The 26,090-nt window shown below is 34.9% G+C and overlaps 2 protein-coding genes across 2 annotated transcripts; one reads left to right on the top strand and one right to left on the bottom strand.

Moving 5' to 3' along the window:
- The first annotated feature begins 15,944 nt into the window (after nucleotides 1-15,944).
- LOC107619319 (uncharacterized) lies at nucleotides 15,945-21,483 on the top strand. Its single transcript, XM_016321573.3, has 2 exons — nucleotides 15,945-16,499; nucleotides 19,859-21,483. Exons 1-2 carry the CDS (start codon nucleotides 16,240-16,242, stop codon nucleotides 21,237-21,239), a joined length of 1,641 nt encoding a protein of 546 aa, XP_016177059.1. The 5' UTR covers nucleotides 15,945-16,239; the 3' UTR covers nucleotides 21,240-21,483.
- Nucleotides 21,484-21,640: 157 nt separating this feature from the next.
- LOC107619503 (Mitochondrial import inner membrane translocase subunit Tim17/Tim22/Tim23 family protein) lies at nucleotides 21,641-24,989 on the bottom strand. Its single transcript, XM_016321798.3, has 4 exons — nucleotides 24,751-24,989; nucleotides 24,225-24,338; nucleotides 23,562-23,666; nucleotides 21,641-22,329 (listed from the first exon to the last, which is right to left on the bottom strand). The coding sequence occupies exons 1-4, from the start codon at nucleotides 24,959-24,961 to the stop codon at nucleotides 22,049-22,051; spliced, it is 711 nt and encodes a 236-aa protein (XP_016177284.1). The 5' UTR covers nucleotides 24,962-24,989; the 3' UTR covers nucleotides 21,641-22,048.
- Between the last annotated feature and the right edge of the window lie 1,101 nt (nucleotides 24,990-26,090).

Here is a 26,090-nt window from a genome sequence, read left to right as displayed (position 1 = left end):
TGGTGGTTTTCAGGTAATCCTCCTAGCTCTGTCCCTTTTAGTTGTCTGTGATTCTACTCGTTGTCGTTCTTCCTTATCTATGAAGTCTTGTTCATTTAGTCTAGCTCTCATTATAGTTGTCTTTGGATTGATGCTGACATGTTAGTGAAGTGCCTGATTCCTTGATTTTCATATTTCCCATATTAGGAAAGCTAGTTTGCTAATGAGCCTATCTTGACTTTCTCTCCCATCTTTCTTAATTCTTCCTATCTGTTTAAGCATCCATGCATCGAAACTTGTAACTGTTTGTGGTGTTGGGCTACATTGAACTTAGGATCCAAACCATGCTGCCCTAGTCCATGGACATAATAGCATGGCATGCTCTGTTGTCTCTGGTTCCTGCAAACAAATAGAATACATAGGACTGTTAGTAATTTTTTTTTTATACAAATTAGCATACATTGGCACTATGTTGTGGGCAGCTTTCCATAAGAACATCTTAATTTTTTGTGGGACCTGACATCCCCATATTTCTTCCATAAGTTATTCCATATCCTCACTTGTCGAAGGGCTCCCTACACCAGCTTTTGAAATCCCTTTTCTCGCCACCTTGTACCCTGACCTAGTAGAATACCTGCCATCAAATGTATGAGGCCAGATAAACCTATCTTCTCTATCAATAATATTTACTGGGGTTCTCATAATTTTTTCTATATCTTCTTGCCTGAACCAGGTAGTGAGCTTACTTAAATCCCACCCTTCCCCCTCCTTTAACAAATCTTTTACATATTTAACTTTAGGCCTTCTACATTCCTGTATTTTATTTGTTTCCAAAATTCAATTGTCCTCCCAAATTCTCACTTTAGTCCCGTCTCCTACTATCCATCTTCCATTCCTTTTCAAAAAATTCTTTCCTTGAATCAAGTTTTTTCATGCCCAAGAGGAGTTACTTGTATTCTTTGTATCCCAAAAATTATCATTTGGGTAGTACACTGCTTTAATCACTTTCACCCAGATGGAGTTTGGACTCTCTACTATCCTCCATGCTTGTTTAGCTAGGAAAGCCAAATTTTGAATGTAAAGGTCCTTGAAACCCAAGCCTCCCTCTTTTTTGCTTAAGCTAATCTTATTCCAGCTCTTCCAATGAATTTCCCTATCCTTTTTGTTTGAAACCCACCAAAAATCTAGCTACTCTATTACTCAATTTTTGACAAAAGCCTTTTGGAAACCTAACAATACTCATGCATATGATAGGATTGCTCGCATCACTGCTTTGATTAATACTTTTTTGCCCGCTTGATTTAAAAGCTTTTCTTTTCATCCTCTCAATTTCTCCATGACCCTGTCTTCTATCTATGCTAAGGCTCTGTTCTTGGACCTTTCCCATTGTGCTGGAAGCCCCAAGTACTTTCCAGAATTTTTCTAAGAGGCCATATTCAGAATCTCCTCTATATTCACTCTTTTTTGAATAGATATTTGGCTCCCAAAGATTATGCCAGCTTTTTTTAAATTTATCCTTTGTCTCAAAGCCTCCGTAAAGGAGTTAAGGATTGAAACCAGTTGGTATATTTCATCCTCATTTGCTTCTGAGAAAATGATACAGTCATCCACAAAAAGGAGATGGGTTAGTGTAGGTGCTGAGCGAGCTACTTTAATGCCTGATATTCTTTTATCTTTCAGAACCTCCTCCCTAAGTATTGTGAAAACCTCGGTTGCAATGATATACAAATATGGGGAAAGGAGATCCCCTTGTCTTAGACTCCTCTGAGGTCTAATCTTTCTTGATAACTTTTCATTGATTTTAATTCTGTATATAACTCGTCTCACATATTTCATAGCCCACTTTACCCACATAACCTCAAAATCAAACGCCTTCAGGGTGGCTTCAATAAAATCCCACTCCAACCTATCATACGCTTTATTCATATCCACTTTAATGGCCAAATTCTTTGATCCCCCATTCCCTTTTCTACTCAAACTATGGAAAACCTCTTGCACTATGACAATATTATTCTGTATCAATCTCCCACCCACAAAGGCACTTTGAGTTGGGGATACAATCTTGTCCAAAATTTTTCTCAGCCTCATCACCATGACTTTTGAAATAATTTTGTACACGAAATTACAGCAGCTAATCGGTCTCAACTGATTAAGAGTTTCTGGCTACTTTACCTTCGGGACCAGGACAATAGTGGTTTCACAAATTTGTTCATTTAGTGATCCTTCCTTAAAAAAGTTCTTGACTATTGTGGTTACTTCTTTTCCTATAATCTCCCAGTGTTTTTGAAAAAACAGGCCATTAAGTCCATCAGGACCTAGAGCCTTAAGCCTGCCTAAGCTAAAAGCTGCATCTTTAATCTCCTTATCAGAAATATCTTCAATGAGACTATTATTTATCTCTTGTGTTACTTGTTTTGAAATTTTACCAATGCAATCCGCCATTCTGAGATCTTCAGTGGTTTTGAACAAACTTTTAAAATACTCTTCAGCCATCTTCCTAACCTCATCTTCTTCACTTATCCATTCCCCATTTGCATTTTTCAATCTTTCAATCCTATTTTTGTCCCTCCTTTGAATTGTAGACGCATGAAAAAATACTGTATTTTTGTCTCCCATCCTCAACCACTTGATCCAGGTCCCCAGAATTTTTCTTCCTGCTTCTAAAGAAAGGTGGTTCTTCTCTTTAACTCCTTAATTTCTTCTTGTTTATCCTCTGCCAAATCTAAACTCATAATCTCTTGTAGTCTTGCTTTCATCCTCTCGATCTCATGGTCTGCTCTCTTGAATGTCACTTTACTCCACTTTCTTAATTCCCTCTTGCTTCCTTCCATTCTCTTAATTAATTTGTTCCAGTTCTCATTTTCTGGTCTGCCTTCTCTGCCCATCCCTTTCTAATAACATTTTCACACTCATCATGATTGATGAGCGGATAATTTATACGCTTTTTGGCATTGTTTTTAGTATGTTTTTAGTAGGATCTAGTTACTTTTAGGGATGTTTTCATTAGTTTTTATGTTAAATTCACATTTCTGGACTTTACTATGAGTTTGTGTGTTTTTCTGTGATTTCAGGTATTTTCTGGCTGAAATTGAGGGACTTGAGCAAAAATCTGATTCAGAGGTTGAAGAAGGACTGCTGATGCTGTTGGATTCTGACCTCCCTGCACTCAAAGTGGATTTTCTGGAGCTACAGAACTCGAAATGGCGCGCTTCCAATTGCGTTGGAAAGTAGACATCCAGGGCTTTCCAGAAATATATAATAATCCATACTTTGGCCAAGAATAGACGATGTAAACTGGCGTTCAACGCCAGCCTTCTGCCCAAATCTGGCGTCCAGCGCCAGAAAAGGATCCAAAACCAGAGTTGAACGCCCAAACTGGCACAGAAACTGGCGTTCAACTCCACAAATGGCCTCTGCACGTGCTACACTTAAGCTCAGCCCAAACACACACCAAGTGGGCCCCGGAAGTGGATTTATGCATCAATTACTTACTCATGTAAACCCTAGTGACTAGTTTATTATAAATAGGATCTTTTACTAGTCTTTTAGACCATCTTTTGATCAGCTTTTAATCTTTTGATCATCTTAGGATCTTAGGATCATCTTTGAACGCATTGTTCTTAGATCAAGGGGGCTGGCCATCTCGGCCATGCCTGGACCTTTCACTTATGTATTTTCAACGGTAGAGTTTCTACACTCCATAGATTAAGGTGTGGAGCTCTGCTGTTCCTCAAAGATTAATGAAAGTACTACTGTTTTCTATTCAATTCATCTTATTTCTCTTCTAAGATATCCATTCGCACCCAAGAACGTGATGAAGTTGATGATTGTGTGTGACGCTCATCATCCTTCTCCCTTATGAACGCGTGCCTGACAAACACTTCTGTTCTACATGAATTAAGCTAGAATGAATATCTCTTAGATCTCCTAACCAGAATCTTCGTGGCGTAAGCTAGAATGATGGCGGCATTCAAGAGAATCCGGAAGGTCTAAACCTTGTCTGTGGTATTCCGAGTAGGATTCAATGATTGAATGACTGTGACGAGCTCCTAACTCGCGATTGCAGGGCGTTAGTGACAGACGCAAAAGGATAGTAAATCCTATTCCGGCATGATCGAGAACCGACAGATGAATAGCCGTGCCGTGACAGGGTGCGTGAGCATATTATTCACTGAGAGGATAAGATGAAGCCATTGACAAGGGTGATGCCTCCAGACGATTAGCCGTGCCGTGACAGGGCATTGGATCATTTTCCCGTGAGATGACCGAAAGTAGCCATTGACAGTGGTGATGTATCACATAAAGCCAGCCATGGAAAGGAATGAGACTGATTGGATGAAGATAGCAGGAAAGCAGAGGTTCAGAGGAACGAAAAGCATCTCCATTCGCTTATCTGAAATTCCTGCCAATGAATCTACATAAGTATCTCTATCCCTTTTGTTGTTTATTTTAATCTAATAAAGTATCATGTTTAAATCCGCCTGACTGAGATTTGCAAGGTGACCATAGCTTGCTCCATACCAACAATCTCCGTGGGATTCGACCCTTACTCACGTAAGGTATTACTTGGACGACCCAGTGCACTTGCTGGTTAGTTGTATCGAAGTTGTGACAATTATGTATTGAGATCAAAGCACCAAGCTTTGGAGCCATTACCAGGGATTGTTCGAGCCTGGACATCACAATTTCGTGCACCAATGATCCTCCTAATATGCCTCATATTTAAATTCCTTTCTAATCTTGACCTTTGGTTCAAACCTCAAAATTAGAGGAGTATGATCCGAGCTAATAGAAGGTATAGTATAGCTGTTAACATAGCATTTGGATACATTCTCCTCCATTCCCACGTGGATAGGGCCCTATCAATCCTTTCCCTAGTAATAAACCCATTCCTAGGATTACTAAACCATGTAAATTTCATACCCTTCAAGTCAAAATCCATAAGCGCATTAGTATCCACAAACTTTCTAAACACCAAAATCTGATTTCTTGGTTTGGGGTCCATGCCTCTTTTCTCTTCTTGATTTAAAATTTCATTGAAATCCCCTATTAACATTCTCGGTTTATTTAGATTTACATTCTCTATGGATAATTCTTTCCATAATTCTTTCCTTCTCTGTGGATTCGGATGACCATAAACAAAATTACATTCCCATTCATCTCCATTCTTATATTTAATAGTAGCTTTAATATAATTAAGACACCATGCATAAACATTAATACTGATATTATCATTCCAAAATAAACATAATCCACCGGACAAACTCCTGGATTCTACACAAAAAACTTTATCTTAATGGATTTTTCTCCTAATTCTATCAACAGTTTTTTCACTGGCTTTAGTCTCCATCAAAAAGATAATACTCGGCTTAAACTGCTTGCAGAGGTTCTGCACCTCCGCCACTGTCGCAGGCGCCGCTAACCCGTGACAGTTCCAACTTATGCAACTCATGATTACAGGTGGGGCATGCTAAGGCCGCCTCCTCAGCCATGTTTTGTATGTTCAGGTACCTTTTCTTCCTTGTAGCTTCTTCTGACTCTTTTTGTTCATCTTGCATGCTCTTTGTTGTTGCCTTTGGCTTCGTGATCTCCCTCTTCCTCTTCAAACTCAGTTGCATTCCCATACTCTGTGCTAATTCTACCTCCCAATTCTCCTCTGTATCCATTAAATCAGTTCCACCATCAAGCTTAATTCCTTTCCCTTCATCTTCACTTGGCAATTCAACATAATAAAAATTTCCGTTGCCACTGCATTGCATTATTTTTGACATCAGTTTCCTGTCCTTCCATTCTGCATCCCTCTTATTTCTGAATTCCCAGATTTGCTTTCCTTTCCCTACCTTTTCGGTCTTCCTATTGTTTATTGTTTCTCCCGTGTTTTCTACTAACTCCTTATCCTTAATTGTAGCCCCTTTTCCTCATTTCTCCTTCAACATCTGCATTATAAAATAGGGCCTGTATTTGCATTCTATTTCTGTTGTCTCTGTATATTCTAGGCTTTTCCTTTTCTTAGATTGTCCTTCACCATGTGCAGTCCATCATTGTTACCTTTTGGTGGGCTTTGATCAACTTCCATGCAGATTGTATTTTTTGATTTAATGGGCCTGTTGGCCCAATTATTCCCAACCTCTCTATTTAACTTTTTTTTCTTAGTCTCTTGAAATTTTTTTTAACTTACCTAACTTCAGAAAATATCTTTCCAATTCTCCTAACTGCTCCAAATCTTTATTCTCTGACACAAATTCTTCCAGTTGCTGATTTTCCGGACCTTCTCCTACCTGCTCCTCTGCACTATGACTATGTGCTACTCCATCTCCTTGATTTCCGCTTGCAACCTCCTTCCCTCTTTGTTTCCCAATGCTTCCCATTCCACCAGTGACACTCTTAGCTGAGAACTGTAGATCCTCACCTTCCTTTTCAACCTGGTTGATTGCACATGCCTCTTCTTCTCCCTCTTTGTTGTCTGGAGTTTCTTCCCCAATTCTCCATGCCTCCTTGTACATGAGCGGTTTTGCCTTGTTAACTCCAAGGCCAGATGAATATCTGGGTTTACTTGGATCCTAGCTTGCCATAGCTTGAAGCCTCTGGCAGTCCTTCCTCCCATGTCCCAATAATCCACACTTCAAACAGTAGCTATCCTGAATTCTTTCATACTTAAATTCAATCCAGGTATTTGGCAAGTCCTCTCTGGCCAGCCAGAACCTAGTTGGTAGTGGCCTTGTTATATCCAAAGCTACTTTCACCCTGAGAAATGATCTCTCCAACATATTGCTGCTTCTTGGATCCTTTGTTTTCATTGTTATTCCTATCTTGTCTCCAATGATTCTTGCAGTGTTATTGTTGAGATATGCCTGTGGGAACCCATGCATCTGCACCTATAACTCCATTTTATCATGGTTTACCTCATGTATGGACTCCCTCTGGTTCCACATCTGCAAGTTAACTAGCTGCCCTCTTATGCTCCATGGTCTTTCCTTCAATATTTGAAGCCCTTTTCTCTGATCTTTGAAGCTGATAAGGACCTTGTTCCTTCCTACCTCCGAAATAGAAACACCTTGTGAATTTTCCCATATCCCCATAATAGCATTCCTTATTACCTTGAAACTTAGTTCTTTCTCCGATATTATCTTGCCCGCCAAGTTGATGCAGTTAGATTTGTGATCCTCTTCTATTCTCTGGTTGATTGCAATCACTTTTCCTTCTATTGGTTCCAAACCAAAGGTTGTCATACTTTTGTGCTGTGTATTTTATGTGTGGTGTGTAAATAAGTTGGTTGTGTGAATGTTGATATGTAATACTTGCTGATTCAGTGTTATATGTGGATAAAACTATAGCTAATCTAACAGGTTTTCTTGTTGTAGGTTGGTTTTGCTGGAAGGGATGATATTCAAGTATGGGTTCGACTAGAACCTTACGTTCTAAAAAGCTCTCCTCATGAGAGAACTCGCTCTCCTGCTGAGAGAAGCTATAGGATGGTTAGTTAGTGTTAGTTGCTTGCCATATCAGATTCTGTTAGGCCCGTCCACCATAATATATTAGCTGGTACCTCTACATTATAACTCTTGACAGTTCTTTGTGAGTGTTTGTGAAATATGAAAGAAAATTATATTATGTTATGTAAGTGATTTATGTGAATAAGGGATCTTTGAGCTAAGAAATTATGGATTTTAACTCAAGATTTGGTATTTGTTGTGAGTTGTGAGAGAATTTTACATAACTGTTTGTTTATAAAATTTGTTAAACAAATACTTTTAATATTGTGTAACATGCTTTTGAATTAGATAAAAAATTGATTATAGTTATTAAAAGTTTTTTATATTTATTCATTTATAAGTTCAAAATAATTGGAGTTTCATTGAACTAAATTGTCAAAAAAATGTCAATATAACTCTTAATATAAGAGATTAATTAGTATTATCTAAAATCCATCCATGTATAAATTATAAGGTGTTTGCTAAAAACACAAATGCAAAAACTGCAAAAGAAGTATGAATTCTTTAAAGTTATCATACAAAGGGATATAGCACAAAAAAGAGTTGCATTCACTAAGATAGAATATAAAAGATGTACATTTGTTTAGAGAAAAGTAAAAAAGGGTTAAATATAGTTGTAACTTGTAAATCACTTATTATTCTTGATGACTATTTCTTGAATGTTAATTTGGAGGCCAACTACTACTAGTTACAGGCCAAGATGCAAAATTGCAAAGTAACAGAATATCAGGGGCGGAATTAGATGAAATATTAGAAGGGACCAAAAATATTTACACAATAAAATAAGACTAAAATAAAATTTTAAGAGAGACTAAAATGAAATTTACATATAATTTATATGTAAAAAATTAAAATTAGAGAGTCCGTTGCCCCTCTTTCTCTTCATGTAGCTCCGCCCCCGCAGGAGATCTAGAACTTCAATTCAAAAGAATATTGGAATAAAATAAAAAATAAGCAGAAAAAAAAGTTCGTTGAAGAATAAATACACAAGTATAATAAAAATTTGAAATGCCTCCTCATTCCCAAGTCCTCTTGCACTATATTATCCTCCTACAAGAACGAGAGTAAAGAGAAAAGTAGTTGTTGCTCGTCAAGTAAGCTGCTATTTTAAATCAAAGACTACTTTGCAAACCCTCATGAAAATGAATATCCCATTCTTGCGAATAAATAAGAACGAGGAAGAATATCTGTAAAATATTTACAAAATGTAAAATTATCAAATACCCTTCATTTATATATTTTATGAATTTGCTTTTTAGAATTTTAAAATCTTATTTCGTTGTTTCCAATTTTTCTTTTAGACTTTCATACAATAACACAACTCTCACTTTTAACAACACAAATCTCATTTTCAACCTCTATTTTTATTGTAAATATCACATTCTCAGCTAAAATTTTTTATATATAGGTAATTTTAATATGAAATACGAAAATATTTTATTATTTTAATATTTTATATTATTATGATACCATTGACATTTTATAAAAATAATATTTTTAATTATAAAAAAAAACAAAATATCATCGACGTTAACTTTTTGAGATAAATACTACATCGATACTTAAAAGATTCTAGTGTTGACAAAATGGTACCTGACTTTTATTATTAACAAAATAATCTTTAAAAGACTTAAAATTTGACAAACGTGTCCTTTGAACTCGCCAGAGCACATCTCCAACAAAATACTGCTGAATTAGTTACCATATTTTGCTAAAATTACAACTTAGACCTAGTTGAAAATTTTAATTAAACAACCTAATCCAACCTGAAAAATCAAAACACCAAACACCTCCTTTCTAGAACTCTAATCTCCCCCTCCCCAAAACTTCATTCAGCATGTTTTTTGATAATGATCATTGATAGACTAAAATTCATCCTCAATCGAATCCCTAAACTTAGCAACCTTCTCCTTATACTTCTTAGACTGTTCATGGGTTTTTCACTGCTTCTCACTGTTGAACTTCTTTCCACATAACACACAATAACTCCTTCTCACCACCCTTCTTCCCCCCTTATGCTTCTTAGACTGTTCATGGTTTTTTCACTGCTTCTCACTGTTGAACTTCTTTCCACATAACACATAATAACTCCTTCTCACCACCCTTCTTCTCCCTTCCCCCCTAAAACCACACTTCTTCCCCCCCTCCCCCCTAAAACCACAAATCATTCTCCCTGTCCTCGCCTTCATCCATCTTCGCCCACTTCTGAATACCCTTTATAGAAGCCTCTACTGGAATCGAAGTAGCTAGAAAAGACAACATTAAAAAATTAAAACACCAAAACCCCTTGTAGCCAACAGTTGTGCCTCGTTTTTCCTCCCTGCCTCCACTTCTGCTTCTGGGTGCCATGCCTCTTCTATCTGTGGTGTTCTTCTTCTGACTTTGTTTGATTTCGCATCTTGTTTCTATAGTGTCTGTGTTGAGCTTTGTTTTTCTTTTGTATATAAATTTGTTTGCTTTCTCTTGAGTTTTATTATTATTAATCTTCTTGAATTGTAAATTAATCTGTAAATTTAGGACAATTCATGGTCGAAATCGCAAGAGAGTGCGTTGGGGGATCTTTCACTGGATTAGAGTTCAAAGATTTTTTCCCCTAGGTTTGGGGCAATTCATGGTCGAGATAGTGCGTTAGAAAAAGGGGGAGTTCTTGAAAGGGGATTTTAGTGTTTTGATTTTTTAAGATGTATTGGATTGTTTAATTAAAAATTTCAACTAGATATATACATTAACAATGTTCAACAATTTTCGTTGGAAATGTGCTCTGGTGAGTTCAGGGGACCGCTTGTTAAATTTTAAGTTCTTTCATGGACTATATTATCAGTAACAAAAATCCGATACTATTTTGTCAGTGTCAAAATCTTTCAGATACTAATTTGATATTTACCTCAATGCTCAATTTTTTAAGTTATAAAAGAATAAAATGTCGTTGATATTTTGTAAAAACCCACAACAGTATATAGCACATAATTTGTGTTATTTTTAAAAAAATTATCCTTAATAATTTAATATTAAAAAAAATTTCACATTCTCAATTTTCACTTCAATTTATATTATTTTTTATAATAAATATATTATAAATTTTTAATATATAAATTAAATTGATTTATTTGATATTATTAAATTATGTTTTTTATTTTATTCTTTTTTAAAAATAAAAGTAATAAAAGTAATATCCTAAATTATCGCGGATATTTGTCTTTTTGCATGAACAAATATGGGGACATGCGACAAGATTAGAGAGGGTACAAGAGTTATTTTCTTAAAAATGATGAAGGCAAGGTGAGGGATATCCACTCCTAGAGAACCCTATTGCCATCCCTAATATTGGAAGGGATTGAAACATTGCAAGACTATATGTGAAACTTGACGCTCCACCTCAATGATAGAGGTTAGTTATTACTTATTAAGAGACATATAAATATGGACTGTTGTGACTAATGGAGTTAAACGGAGAAATTTACATCCTCTATATTTTAAATTTTTATTTAAAAGAGAAAAATATAATTTTTTATTTTTGAATTTTTTTTTGTATATATTTTTTTATTTCTATCTATAAAATAAACAGTAAAAAATCACACCTTATATTTTTAAGTAAAATCTAAAATTTAAAAGAATCAAATTCAAAATATATATTAGAATATAATACACATTGAAAATAAATTAAACCATATACATATGTATACATAAATATATTAGTAGCTGATTTTAGTATACAAATAATATTTTTATAAAAAAAAAGTTAGGAATCAAAGTATTAGCACAAAAAATTATGCCACTGATTTAAAATATGCATTTCATTTTAGAATATTTTATACAATCGTGTAATTACTTCTATTTTTTTGAATGGCTATTAACGCGACCAATGAAAATAATAATTATTTTTTGAAAGTTCTTAATAGCCTAAAAAAAAGGGGTTGAATCTATGGCATTTTTTTAAGTTGATTGATTAACCCTTAAAATCAGGAAATGAAAATTTGCTTCTATTTGTCTGCGTGATGGATTATGCAGAAGACAATTTAGTTTTGTCTCATAAATCGCAAATAGACAAAATAGTGCAGAGAAAAAGAAGATGGCACCAGCATATATCCTGATTCAGTTGCTTTGTGCAATGCAACCTATATTTAATTTCCACCACAATATTGGTGGAATTTTCACTATACTTTCAAGTGTTACAGACACTAATTTCCTAGGACTCAACATAATCCTATCTGGGACAAACCAAACTTCAACATAAGATTGATTTGGCTAGGCAACATCCTAGACTCTCAATACACTAAGTGCTTACCCAACTTAACAAGGGGTACATCAGATACAAGATACAAAATAAAAATATAAACAAATAGAAATCTAAAATCAACTTTGCCTTTTCTCTCCAAATTTTTCTCTTTGCATTTTTTCTCTATTTGACTTTTTCAAATATCTCATATTTATGCCTTTTTTCACTCAAAGATAAACATTAAAATAGAATAATAAAATAATAAATTATGAAGGAGATGATGATTCACAATTTTAAAGCTATAAATTGAACCGAATTTAGCATTCTCTTATGAAGCTCTTCATCTTGATGGAATATTTCTTTAATCTAAAAACATTGTCCAAAACGTTGAACTCTCATAGGGAAACTCAAATTCTAAAAAGTTCTTTTTTTTTGTATGATTTCAATTACCATACCTAAACCTTGTTTTACACAGTTGACTTAGAGATGGGACTGTAGTTGAGATTTCAGATTTCATGCATTCATATATTTCATCTTCTCTTTTATCCTTTTTTTAATATCTTTAAGGATCTAAACCATTTATTCTTGCTTTGGCTCCAAGTTCCTTTCTTGACCATTGATCCACAATAGAACTTCATAGCCTCCATTTTTCTTTATTTTTTAAAAATGGGTACGAGGGAGAAGGAAGTTTCAACAAGTTATTTTGGGTATCACAAGTGAAAAGATTTTTTTGATTTTGTCTAAGATTTAATTTGTGCTTTTGTGTCCTAGCTTCTGATTTCTTCTTCTTTCTTTGTTTCAGAGTGATGTGACGTAAAGGAAAATGGAAGAGAAAAAAGATAAAATTTTGGTTCGGTGTAGTGAAAAAGTTCTGAAGCAATTGGAATTTAAAATTCTGTAGTTGGCATCTAGGTGAGTAAGTGAAATTGGACATGGATCACCTAGTTGGACCTTATGCTTATGTTTGGTCCAATTTCCTTTCTTCACACTAATATTTTAGATTTCTTTTTTCTTTGGACTTCGTTAGTTTGTTGGGCCTATTTTCTTACTTTTTGAACTAGATTTCTTTATTTCTTTCTTCCTTGTTGATTAGCCACTCTTTTTTTGAATTACTCGTAATGATATAAGTTCAGTCACACATTTTCTTGGAGCTTCTGGATTTAAACCATTATTTCCTTTGTTTGCTTAATCTTTGGGCCGATTTTCTTTTTTCTTAGGCTTGCATCACTAATTAACACATCAAATCCAATTGGATTATTAACTCAACTTCAACATGTTTGTCATCATCAAGTATAATAGTATTATGTGATTAAATATATGTATAAAATTGATCGTGCATCAAAATAAAATTCTTAAAATATTATTCTAAAATATTATTGAATTAATACTTAAATTATTCAAGAAAGGATTAAGTATGATTTTGGTTCTTAAGATATAGGCTGAAAATTTTTTTTATCTCTAATTCATTTGGTATACAAAATCATCCCTACAATTTAAAACCAAATTTTAAAATCGTCTTTTTTAATTATTTAAATAATAAAATTTTGGACTAAATTATCTATAACAAAAAAATTAGAAAATAAAAAATAAGAAAAAGAGAGTATTTTTCCTCCGACAAAAGAGAAGAAAAGAAAAAACAAAAGAAGAAAAAAAAATTATTCACGATCTACCTCTACCTCTATTTTTGCTGTCACCTTTATAAAATTTTGATCTCTAAAATAAAAATGATTTTAACGGAAGCAGTATGGGACTGTGAATCATCTAAGGCTCTGGGGAGCGATGGATATAACATGAATTTTATAAAAAGATGTTGGGAGAAGATTGGAGTGGAATTCACTAAAGCTGTGATAAGTTTCTTTGAGACAGAGAGACTACCAGCAGACTCCAATATTACTTGGGTAGCGTTGGCACCGAAGTTTGTGGGCGCGGAGGAGATAAAGGACCTTAGACCAATCAGTATGGTTGGTTGCATTTACAAGGTCATATCAAAAGTGTTGACAAGAAGAATGAGGAGTGTAATACCAGGATTAGTTAAAGAATCACAGAGTGCATTTGTAAAGGGCAGGCGAATACATGATGGAGCGTTAATTGCCTATGAAACTGTACAGTGACTAAAACTGAAGAAGAAGGCAGCAGCTATCATCAAATTGGACTTCCAGAAAGTCTATGATAGAGTCAAATGGAATTTTGTTGATATTGTGTTGAAAAAGATGGGGTTCGGTAGAAGATGGAGGGCATGGATTACAAAGTGCATTAGATCAGCTTCTATATCTATAATGGTTAATGGGGCTCCATCCAAACCATTCAAGATGGAAAGAGGGCTTCGACAAGGTGACCCGTTATCACCTTTTTCTATTCGTTTTAGTAGTAGATGTGCTGAACAGGATGATCGAAGAGGCAGTAAAAAATAGGAGAATATCTCCTCTTCTAGTTGGTAGGGACAATGTAGAGCTATCTCATCTCCAGTTTGCTGATGACACGATGTTGTTCTGCCCGCCAGAGGAGGAAACAGTGAGAAACTACAAGAGGCTCCTGAGGTGTTTTGAGATCATGTCGGGATTGAGCATTAATTTTGACAAGTCCAGTTTGATACCGGTAAATTGCAGTCAGGTGTGGGTGGGTCAAATGTGCAGATTATTAGGATGTCAGGCGACGAATCTACCAGTGAAGTATCTAGGCATTAATCTAGGTGCAAACCCGAGGCTAGTAAAAACGTGGAAGCCAGTAATAGATAAGGTGGAAGAGAAACTGAGTTTGTGGAAAGCAAAGGTACTCAGTAAAGTGGAGAAGTTGGTTCTAATCAAATCTGTGATAAATAGTCTACCTACGTACTACTTGAACTTGTACAAAATGCCGGTTACGGTGGCCAAAAAATTAATCTTGTTGCAAAGAAGATTCTTTTGGGGGAAGGACGACGGACGACCTGGACTTGCCCTTGTAAAATGGGAGATGATACAGGCACCAAAGAAACTAGGGGGACTAGGTGTGGGAGATGCGATGATTCGCAATACCACATTGTTATTTAAATGGTGGTGGAGATTCTCTAAGGAAGAGTGTCCTCTATGGAAGAAGGTAGTGTGCTCTTGCAATAATCTGAACCCCGGCCAGTTATTGTCTACTCAAGCTATACCAGCAAAAGGGGGTCCATGGAGAGATATTTGTCACTTGCAAATCAAGGAGCAACAAGTCAGACAGAAGATGATTGACGGGTTGGCTATGGAAGTAGGCAATGGTAGACTAACCAGATTTTGAGAAGATACATGGCTACAGTCGGGGAAGCTGAAAGACTCATTTCCAAGGCTCTACTTAATTTCAGATAATAAGGGATCCGTGATTGGGGAGTGTGTATTTTGGGATGGGATAGAGTGGGTGTGGAACTTCCATTGGAGGAGGGAACTCCGACAATGGGAGACCGACCGTTTGAACCAAATGCTTGAGATCTTGCAAGTTGTGAGACTGATAGCATACACACAAGATAGAGTGGTGTGGACATTTGATAAAGAAGGTATCTATACTACTAACTCATTTGTGCAGGTTTTGCAGGTATAGACGTTAACGGATGATATCCTCAGCTATAAGTTCACAAAGAAAATCTAGAAAGAAATTGTTCCACCGCGGATAGAGTTGTTTACTTGGTTTGTGCTTGTAGGCAGAGTCAATACAAAGGATCGCTTGAGCAGATTAGGCATCATTGAACAAAGTGATAACATCTGTGTTATGTGTAGTAAAGAAATTGAAACTGTACAACATCTGTTTGTTACGTGTGAGTTTGCTTGACAGGTGTGGTGCGCATGGATAAGTCACGTGGGTCTTGTGTGGAGCGTCCCAGGCTCCATAAAAGAACATTTTGAGAGCTGGAGGATGATGAATTTGAGAAAAGATGTGCGAAAAACATGGTTAGTGAGATTCTTCTCAGTTATATGGACCAGCTGGCTGTGTATAAATGATGTCATTTTTCAGAACAAGACAGCGGAAGTGGAAGATTGTGTTGCTAAGACGTTTTGTCGCTTTAGAGAGTGGTGCAAGAGGTAACACATGTTATTGATGGCTATGCCGAAAATAATATAGAAGTTGCAAAATTTTATTTAATGCTTTCTTGTATGCTCCACCGAATGTGTTGAGCTCATTTTTCATTCACAAAAAAAAAAAAAACCAAGTTAATCTTTAAAAAATAATTTTTTATAAAAAAAAATTAAAAAAAAATTTCAACCTCAACGTCTAAAATCGTACTTAAAGTTTTGATTATTTAAAAAGATGAGTTTTGTTAACGGAGAAATAGTGGAAAAACACATTATAGTGTTGAATGTAGATTGATGATTGATTGTTGATTTCCGGCTGCGCTCCTTTCCTTTGTTAGTCTTAACTGGTTTCACGACCACGGCGTTTGTCTTCTCTGGGTCTCACTCTTACACCCTGTCTTGTCTTTTTAGAAAGACAACCCTTCCCATCACATCACGCACATGCTCCCTATCACCACCACCGCCACCACCACATTTCCCAGATCCAACTACTCACTCCCCACACCACTCTCTCTCTCTCTCCCCAACCGCAATGGTTGGTCTCACAGAATCCTGGTGCTTCTGCAAAGGCCTCAGCAAGTCCGAGCGGATGAAGGCCGCCATTTTCTCCGGTAAGGCCCACGCCATGGCCACCATCTCCCCCTCCGCCTCTGCTGCCTCCTCCGGCACCGGATTCTTGATCCACCGGAACCTACTTCTGACGACGCACGCCAACATTCCGTCCGCTGTCGCCGCCGAGACCTCTGAGATCCGGCTGCATAACGGCGTCGCTGCCACTCTTGTTCCTCAAAGGTACTCCCAACCTGAATCAGAACTCTGATTTTGTTTATCTTATCTTATGAGCTCATTTTAATGCTGAAATTATGAGCACTTGCTATAATAGAAATTAACTCTTATTTTGTTTATATATATATATATATCATAGTAAAATTAGTCATTATAAAATGTAGTAATAGATAAACTCCTTTTCCTTTGAGTGGTTGAATAGGATTGCTTTTGATAGGAAGATATATGTTTCCAACAAAAAAAAAAGAATATCAGGAAATAGTTTTGTTAGGGAATAAAATATCAGGAGCTTATTTGCTGATAGTGATAGTAGAAACTACATTGAGAATTGTTGGTGTGTTTTGCAAATTAAACTCTGTCTATTTCTTGCAGATTAGGTTTCTGAATTGTTAGAGAAATCAGTCGGTTAAAATAATTTGGTTTCGGTTCTAGGATAGAGAAAATGGAGATGGCTGGTGACTATTTAGAAAATCAATCATCAATGTGTTGACAAATGAGTCTCTAAAATAGCTTTTGTTAACACTAAGAGAACTCTATGGTGATAATTAAATTAATCATTGTAGCACTGGAAACTAATAAACCACCTTTCAAGAACTATTCTTTCAACAAAATGATTTTTTACAGTTCAAATGGCGGTTCCCCCCTTTTCATATGTGTTTCTATGACTGTTTGTTACTTTAAGCCAGTGGTCATAATGGCATTATGTGTTTGATGTAGCTTTTTGAATTGTAATTTATTTATTCATTTTTGGTTAATGAATTGTAATTTATTTTATTTGAAGTGAGATTGCTTTTAGAAATCTTTTCCGTAAGCAGATGGATTGATTAGATATTTACATTCCAAATGATTTGTAATGATTCCAAAGCTAGAAGGTGACATTGTTTTCTTGTTAGCTTTATTATTGGTTTCAATTAGCATAAGTTGTAGGTGGAGCTTATCATTTGATTGACTTTTATTTACAAAAGTAAAACATAATTATTAAACTGGTTTTGTTCACTTGTTGAACTACAATAATAGTAATTTTACTCTAATTGAATATTTCATGATTGTTATGAACCATGCCTAGGCTTTTATCTATGAGTTTGCCAAGTCTGAAGACAGTTATACCTATAGTTAGTTTGCCCTTCTTGCCATCTTCAGCTAAATGTTCCTTTGACCAATAAATACTCAGCATCTTGGTGCTTTCATGTTCAAGAGATCAAGCAAGACGTGTCTTTTAGTGCATTATAGAGTTCATAACAAGAAAACAAGTCAGAATGTTAAAATGGTAAATATTATACTAGACCTGGGAATCTTAGAAGCAGGGTGAATAATGCTTATAAATAATTTTGTTTAGAATATTGTGCTTCAGAAGTTATTGGAAAATCAAAACTAAATATATAAATAATTTAGTGTTGTCTATATCTAATGTTAACACCTACCATTTCTTTTCATTTCCTATATACCATTGCAATTTTCTTTAAGCAAAAGAAGCTCTAAATGTTACAGACCAAAAGACTCTCTTGTGCTTTAATTGGTTTATAATAAATTATAATGATAAAAAGTTTGTTGGTATAGTCTTTTTTCTCCCTTACAAAGCTTTAGGAGAAATGACACCCTGAATAGAATTATAGAAAATTTAGTTTTAATAGGGTTCAATGCACTGATTGAGCCTTTCCTGTTCATTTATTCCTTTCACCACTCTTTGTTGAGATACCATTCTTTCCTTGCTTGTTCTTTATATGATGTTTCTCATGTTCCATAAACTCAGCATTACTCATCAGTAACTTACTCCTTCTATTCCATTTTAATGAGTCGTTTTGACTTTTATGATACATTCATGGATTAATGTATCTACATACAAATTGCATCAATTTATGAATGTGTTAGAAAATTTTAAACAACTTACCAGTAGTGAATGGAGGAGAGTATTAATTTAATACTCAGACACTCATGTGATCTTAAAATATTCCTTGAATGTATCGGAAACTCTATTATTATTCTTCGCTAATGAAGTAATGATCTAATACATAGGACAAATGTGTTGATGTGCAAAACCTAGTTATTAGTTATTGCAGATGATTTCGAATGGTATTTGCAAAAGTAAATCCATAGGTTTTACCTTCCTTTTTCTCTCCACTTAATGAAGGCTAACACTTACTCTATGACAATTATGAACTGCTTAAGCTTACTTTTTTTTTTCCAGTTCATTAATGGTCACATCCATCATTAACTTGTTTATTACCCAAGTAGCCTTTATAAATATTCAGACACTCCTTTCCCCTTAAGCTAGCTTTTTGGGGGAAAAATATAAAATTAGTTATTTAGTTTATGCTATGTTGTTGGCATGAGGCCAAAAAATAATGAGATTTTGTCCTCTATCCACGTTATATTGTATGTTTTCTTGCTTGTTGAGCTGAAATTACTGCTAACTTCCTACTTTGTTTTTGTTCGTACATTAATTTATAGACATTTTCATTTTGGACTATCACCATTTTTCTCTCATAATTAATCTTTATTTCATTATTTGATCGTTTTCCTCGGATTCAATTCTCTAGAATATTGATCATCCAAGGCTTTCTTCATGTTTGAAGTATGCCTCTTTTTTTTACTGCATTAAGCTATTGGTTTGGTACTCTCTTGATTTAGTTTCCATGAAGATTTTTTCGGTTATATATAGGAATTTCCATAGATAGAAAACTGGCTTCCCTATGCTGGTATTGGGTCATGTTGCCTCAACCTTCTTATTCCCCCATGAGTGGACACTGCTTCAGAGGAATGTCTTTGGCAGATACGCGCAGAGATTCACAGCCATTCTTTCATGAAATATTTTCTTTCTCGTTTTTTTTTCTTTTTCTTTTTTCTTTTTTCTACAGAGGAAAATCAAATCCATAACTTTAAGGTCTCTTTGGTGTTCCCTCAAAAATAGTGGTAACAAATACAACAACAATAACGAAGCCTTATCCCACTAGGTGGAGTCGGCTACATGGATCAAATGATGCCATTGCATCCTATTATGTATCATGTCTACAATGAGACTGTTGACGCATAGATTCCTTTTGACCACCTCATGTATGGTTTTTTAGGTCTTCCTCTACCATTTTCTTCTCTCATGTCTTAACCACCTAAGACAAATAAGTTATATTTTTTTAAAAGAATAATTTTATTTATAGATTTCATCTATGATGTTTTCAGCCCTAGTTTTAGAGGGTTTACCATAATACCAAATTTTACATTAAGGGCGTACATAGTTTGTTTTCCTTTATAAGTTCTTTGTAATAAAAAGCAAAGAATGATCTGTATTGAGAGCAACGGCCTTTGCCAATCTGAAAAAATTAAGTGTTTATTATTGTGACAGTGATCTTATTCTTTTGACATCGTTGCAGGTTTTTCATTACGAGTTCAGTATTAGATCTTACAATTGTGGGTTTGGACGATGCCGATGGAGAATTGATTGCCCAGGGTCAGTGTCCTCACTACTTGAAGACCTCTTGTAAAACCACCCTGGATCTTGGAAGTGTAGTTTACCTTTTAGGCTTCACTGAGAAACAGGAGCTCACTGTTGGAGAAGGGAAAGTGGTCATAGCCACTGATAATCTCATAAAACTGTCAACTGATGGGATTCCATGGAACCAAGGTTCTGCTGGTTTCGATGTACACGGCAATCTAGCATTTATGGTTTGTGATCCTATGAAACTAGCCACGTCGCCAAATACCAAGTCCTCTTCGACTTCTTCGTCATCCTCATCATCTTTGAAGAAGGATCTCCCCATGCAATTTGGTATACCTATTCTTGTTATCCTTGATTGGTTAAACCAGCATTGGGAAGGTAGCCTTGATGACCTTAACAAACCAAAATTACCTCTTATTCGGTTGATGTCTGCTGGTCCAAAGAGTGAGCATTCGTGTGCTTCATTCTCAATGAGGCAAGTTTTCAAGTCAACTGCTGATAATGATGGCACCACTCCATCTTCATCGAACACTATCTCGAAGACAAGGGATCAGGGACAGAGTTCTAATGCTGCTGCTAATACCATTGAAGAAGAAAGCTTAATCACAAACCTGAATGCTGAACATGTACAGGGAATTCCCACTCCAGAAATATATGAATCTCCAAGAGTAAATGCTGCGCCACTCGGAAAGAAAGAAACTCCACAAAAGCAGCTTTTGGACATTAATTTTCCTCCAAGAAACTCTCAACCTACAGTTTTGCCGAAATCATCAAGGTTACCTCTTCCAAAGTCTGCTGAAAACTTTTTGAAGGGTCCTTTACCAGAAAACCGGTTAGACAAACAGAACCAAGACCGAAGACCAGCGACCCCTAGTGAAGAAGTTGCCTCAACAGGTTCTGTTAATGTTGCTCAAAGTCAGGTTCAGTCTAGTTCATCTCCCATAGAAGTATCAGAAATGCACAATGGATATAGCAGCGAAGGAGAGACTACTATGTATTCAGCCGAAACGGCGGAGAGTCGCAATTATACATCTCCACGGGAGGGGAAGTTTCAACAAGTAGGGAGGAGCCAAAGTTGTGTTAATTACAATAGATGGGGTGCTTCTCAAAGGAACCAAGCTTCTCGCCGGACGACACCCGAAAACCAGAGGAGCTTTGGTCATGGGAAGAAGATGTATTCACAAGGAGCTACCTCTCAGAGGAGTAATGACTTTTTCAGCCCCACTGTCTCGTCGATCATGAAGCGCAACCCTGACCATATTATTAGACCCCGGCAAACTCCTGTGCATTCTTCTTCGCCGAGATGGATGTTCTGATTGAAACTTCATATTAATAAAGGAAACAAAATCAGAATAGTATAGTCATCCTTACATTTTCTTTCTCTATTATATAACATTGATTCTTTTAGAATAGAGTACCCTGCGTCGTTGGATCCATGTAACCAATCCTATACAGGGGGATAAGGCTTAACTGATGTTCGGTATCTACTTGCTAACCTTTTTCGTTGTTTGGTGAAACATGTGAAAAGACGAGCATGGTTTATAAGAATTTTCTGCCAAATTTCTTGAGTTAGAGCTAAGGTGATTTATATTAGAGAATATTTTCTTGTCTTAAGATATGTTGAACTCTTTTTATTAAAAAAACCAATACATAAAATTATAAATAAAATCTTATTTTATCATATGAACAATAATGATATTATAAGAATGGTAAAAAGTAATTATTGGTAGATATTTCTTAATATAAGCTTGGATACATTGATTGATAGTACAAAACAGTTTAAATAGTCATCTAGTTCTACCTACTTATTGCCTCGCTTTCTAATTGAGACAATCCATTTGGTCTTGGCTGCATCACAGAACATCAAAAGCAAAACAAAATGAATTGACCAATTCATTGAGACTTGAGAGAATGAGAAAGTTCTGTATGAATTAAGTCCTCTCAAAAATGCAATAAGATACAAACACTCAACTAAGTTATGGATTTCCCATGTGTAATATCGAGAAAGGGAAGAGGAAAAATCTTCACACAATCCAAAAGGTGACTAGAACTTAATTCTCAACAGTTCCGAACCTCTGATAAAGACATGCATAATCATCACATCCAAAAAATAGTGTACAGTTTTTCAAGATTCTTCTTCCCTTAGACTACGAATCCTTGCCCTCTGTGCAAGAAACTCCTCTTCCTGAGCTCGTTTTTTAGCAAGTGCTTCCTCATCAAGTATCCGTATCGGGGACCATTCTGGCAATCTAAACCATTTTCCATTTTTCTGTGAATTCTCATGATCCTGATGTATTATTTTAGTTTGATCTCTCAAAAAGTCTTTCGCTTTGAGAGTAGCATAATCTATTGTTGTCCCTACAACAGCGAAGATGACAGAGTATCGAACCGCCCCAAGTTGACCGCCTGAAATTCCAGAATAAGAAAGCAATTTTAAGTGACAAATTTATCCATACATTTTCACAGCCAAGCAATGCAATCTACTTAAAACGAATAGTATCTTTGCAGAACCAGATCGGAACTGATCTCTATTTGGGACCCCAAGTTGGTCAAATTTTCCCTACTCGTGGGGGCAGTATGGAGGCAAAAGTTTTCTCGGCAACCTTCGAGGACAGGCATGACAATGACCACGCCTTGGTCCCCATATATGAGAAATTATTTACCATTATATAGGTACATATATAGCATAATCATTTTAGTCAACTATATATGATTAGTAGATTAATAGGCAATTAGACACTATCCACCTTTTTCTAAAATTTAAAGTGTATAATAGCAATAAGTGTGAGATAGTCAAGATGGTAAATGGTTTACTGTTCTAATAAGAGGTTTTGGGTTCAAATGAGTCTTAGGAATAACAAAAAGCTTTGGTTTTCTATAAATATATGAGAAGGCTATTTTAGAAAAGAAAATTTGTGCATCAAATCACTCTCAATCCCCTTTATATATAGTAAATATTATTTTTATATCATTTTCATACTATAGAAATATATTAGTTTTACTTTCTTTGTTTAACTTTTTAAAATTTTAGTAACATTATTTTTCTAGTTCAGAGACATCCTGAAATGGAGATTAAGGATTAACAAATGAGGTGGCGGGGACTTCTACCAACGTCAACTGCTATCCCAGCTCCTATCTATTGAATTTGAGTTCTTTTGCTTGAGTGTTTCTCTGATTCTTGTTCTACTCTCCAACATCGAATTGTGTCATTATTTTTTAATTTCCTCTCTTTCAGTCTAACTGGTTCATCCTTATTTTCATTTTCAACATCTAAACTTAAACATATCTGCTTTAATATACACTTTTTTCTACATTAGATGAACCCTGTGAAAGGAAGTTTGAATGTAATCTAAATTCTAAACATATTACCCTAAGCACGAATAGAGTGATACTCGTGAATCTATTTTCATGAGCAACATGATTAATCATCTTTGAAACCAGTTATTAATGCCAAACTATATAAATATGTTGGAATCGTTAAAAAAGAGTTGAGGGGATAGGGTGGAAAAGTTGAAAGTAAATCTTTTTCTCTATAAAATATTTGATCCTGTCAAGCAAACATGAAAATTTATATCATTGTTACAATAACAAAAAAACACCATGTAACAAGAGGGAGAGTGCAAAAAGCAGAACCAGACCTTGCAGACGCCCTAGAAGAGCACCTGTTCCAAATCCAGCAACTACAGAGTTCCATAAATCATCAGGTCCTGTTTTTCTAGTTTCTGTCACAAATTCTCGTACCCCTGACAATTTCGACAAACCATAGTTGCAATTTAATCCAAAATAATGACCTGAATTATCAAATGTTCATGCTCCATCCACACTTCTAATGTTGATATTTGACTAAAAGATGTAGTTCTAACACAGATAATTGAAGATTTACGATATTTATTCTTACTGAAAACAAACATGCTGATATTTTACAAAAATGTATCAAATTTGAGCCCTTGAAATTGATAGTTGAAGTCAAACTTAATTTGACAAAAGCAGAGGAGGGCAGCACCATCATTTAGAATGACATTGATAATAGAAAGAAGATATAATAAAGTGACAAATACACAAATAAGTTTTCTTGCACAGGTAATGGTATTGCTAGCAATGAAACTTGAAAATTTTATCTTTTTCTCTGGTCACATGATACTGTTATGTGAAAATTAAGAAGGATCGAAGTCCATACAATAGTATAACGCAACAAACTGTTATAATCTATAACAACAACATAATCAAACACAATACATGAAAACATATTTACAAAACTCTTAACTGATGAGGATCTGATCATAAGAAAATCAAACAATTACCGCAATAGCAACCAGTGACGATGGCAAAATTAGCAGCGTAGCTGGCAGTAATATTTGCAAGACCAAGACTCTTCTGATGCTTCGAGATTAACCCAGTTCCAGCACCAGCAACCCCTAATCCCAAAAACAATCAATAAGGTAACAAATAAAAACAAATAGAGACCAGTATCAACACTCTGTAGCATTCTATCTATTCCCATTAAAACTAAACATAAAATAGAAATGGGTAAAGATTCATCATAGACTATTAGGCATGATCCTCCAATTTAAGCATGTTTAGATTAATTAATTAATTAATTAATTAGGCATGATAGACACCCAAAAGGAATGATAAAAGTTCACAATCAAACACATAGGTTGCACTTGGATTGACAGAAAGAAATAGGAGCTCTCTCTCTCTCTCTCTCTCTCTCTCTCACAACACGTAAAACTCCAAATATCAAAAATAAATATAAAATTAAAACAGAAGTAAGAAAATATTCATAATAGAGAACATGATAGAAGGAAGATAAGAATAGAGTGATACCTGCAAGAAGGGTTGGGATTAAGATGCGGTTTTTCCATCCATTAGAAGGAGGCAAAGTGTTGAGCTCTCTCTCAGGGGCTTCTTCATTTTCAGCGCCCATTTCGAATATACCCTTCAATTGTTGTTGATTCCACGGGTTTTGCGTTACAGTGCCAAATGCAGTGACACAGGTTTTGTGAACAAGAAATGGAACTAGAACAGAGTGGAGCATCACTCATCTCCCCATATAATGAATAAGTGAAAATTTAAACTATAATTTTTTTTTCTTTTGTACAACATAGTCTGACTGAATTAATAATTTAATTTAATAATAATATATAAATATTATTTGATACTATGAAATATTGAAAAACTAAAAATTATATTTGAATGAAAATTAATTTATTTTTTAGCGATTGGATCGAATATGATCAGGTTGAAAAAATTAAGATGCAAATAAGATTGGAGTAGAGTTTAAATTCTATTTACCTTATTCATTCACATTCTTATAAATAAATAACAAGTTTAAAATTTTATATATAGTTATTAAAATTGAATTGGTAATTAATTTAGTTAGAATACTTTAATAGGTTACTGATTAAACTAATTAACTGAATTATAATTAAATAATTATATAAATAATTAATTTATATTTATTATATTTTTCAAGTATTTATTAAAATAAATATTAAGGAATATCATATAATTATAAAAATAGAATAATTGTATACAATTAAAAAATATTATTAATTTAAAAAAAATGAATATAAAATAAAAAATAAAAAATAACATTTGATTGAAGATTTTAAAAATATATATATATATATAAGTGCACATCATAATAAATGTAAACTTGGTCTGGAAGGTGGAAGCAAGGCTATAATAAGCTTGTTAGCTTCAAGTTGCAACTTTGAATTTTGTGGAATACATTTTGGAATGATAGATTCAGACTTCTCACCTTTATATTTTTTCTCTCATAATTTTGCTTAGTCTCACCTATAAAATAAATAATAAGAGATCACACTTTATTTTACTCTTTAAAGTAAAATTCAAAATTTAAAAAATCCAATTCTAAAACTGCACAGCAACAATAGCGTAAACATCTCAGTTCCATCAGTGAACTTGCAGAGGTGCACCCATGGACCTGCACGAGTCCGCAAGCAATTCACTTTGAACTGATCGATTTTTACTAGGTTTGACCCTCAATGACCGATTTTCACCCGATTCCTACAGTGATAGATATAAGCACAATTGAGATTTCTGAAGAGTTATATATTTATGTATTGATAAGATCATTCACTATTTCTTGAAGCTCGATCTCTCCCCCAAAAGAACCATAGAGCCAAGAGAAACTATGAACC

Source organism: Arachis ipaensis, chromosome B9, assembly GCF_059453495.1.
Source record: "Arachis ipaensis isolate K30076 ecotype BB chromosome B9, ASM5945349v1, whole genome shotgun sequence".
NCBI classification, from domain to species: domain Eukaryota; kingdom Viridiplantae; phylum Streptophyta; class Magnoliopsida; order Fabales; family Fabaceae; genus Arachis; species Arachis ipaensis.
Note: the sequence above shows the minus strand (reverse complement) of the source record. Positions and strands in the feature narration are given on the sequence as shown.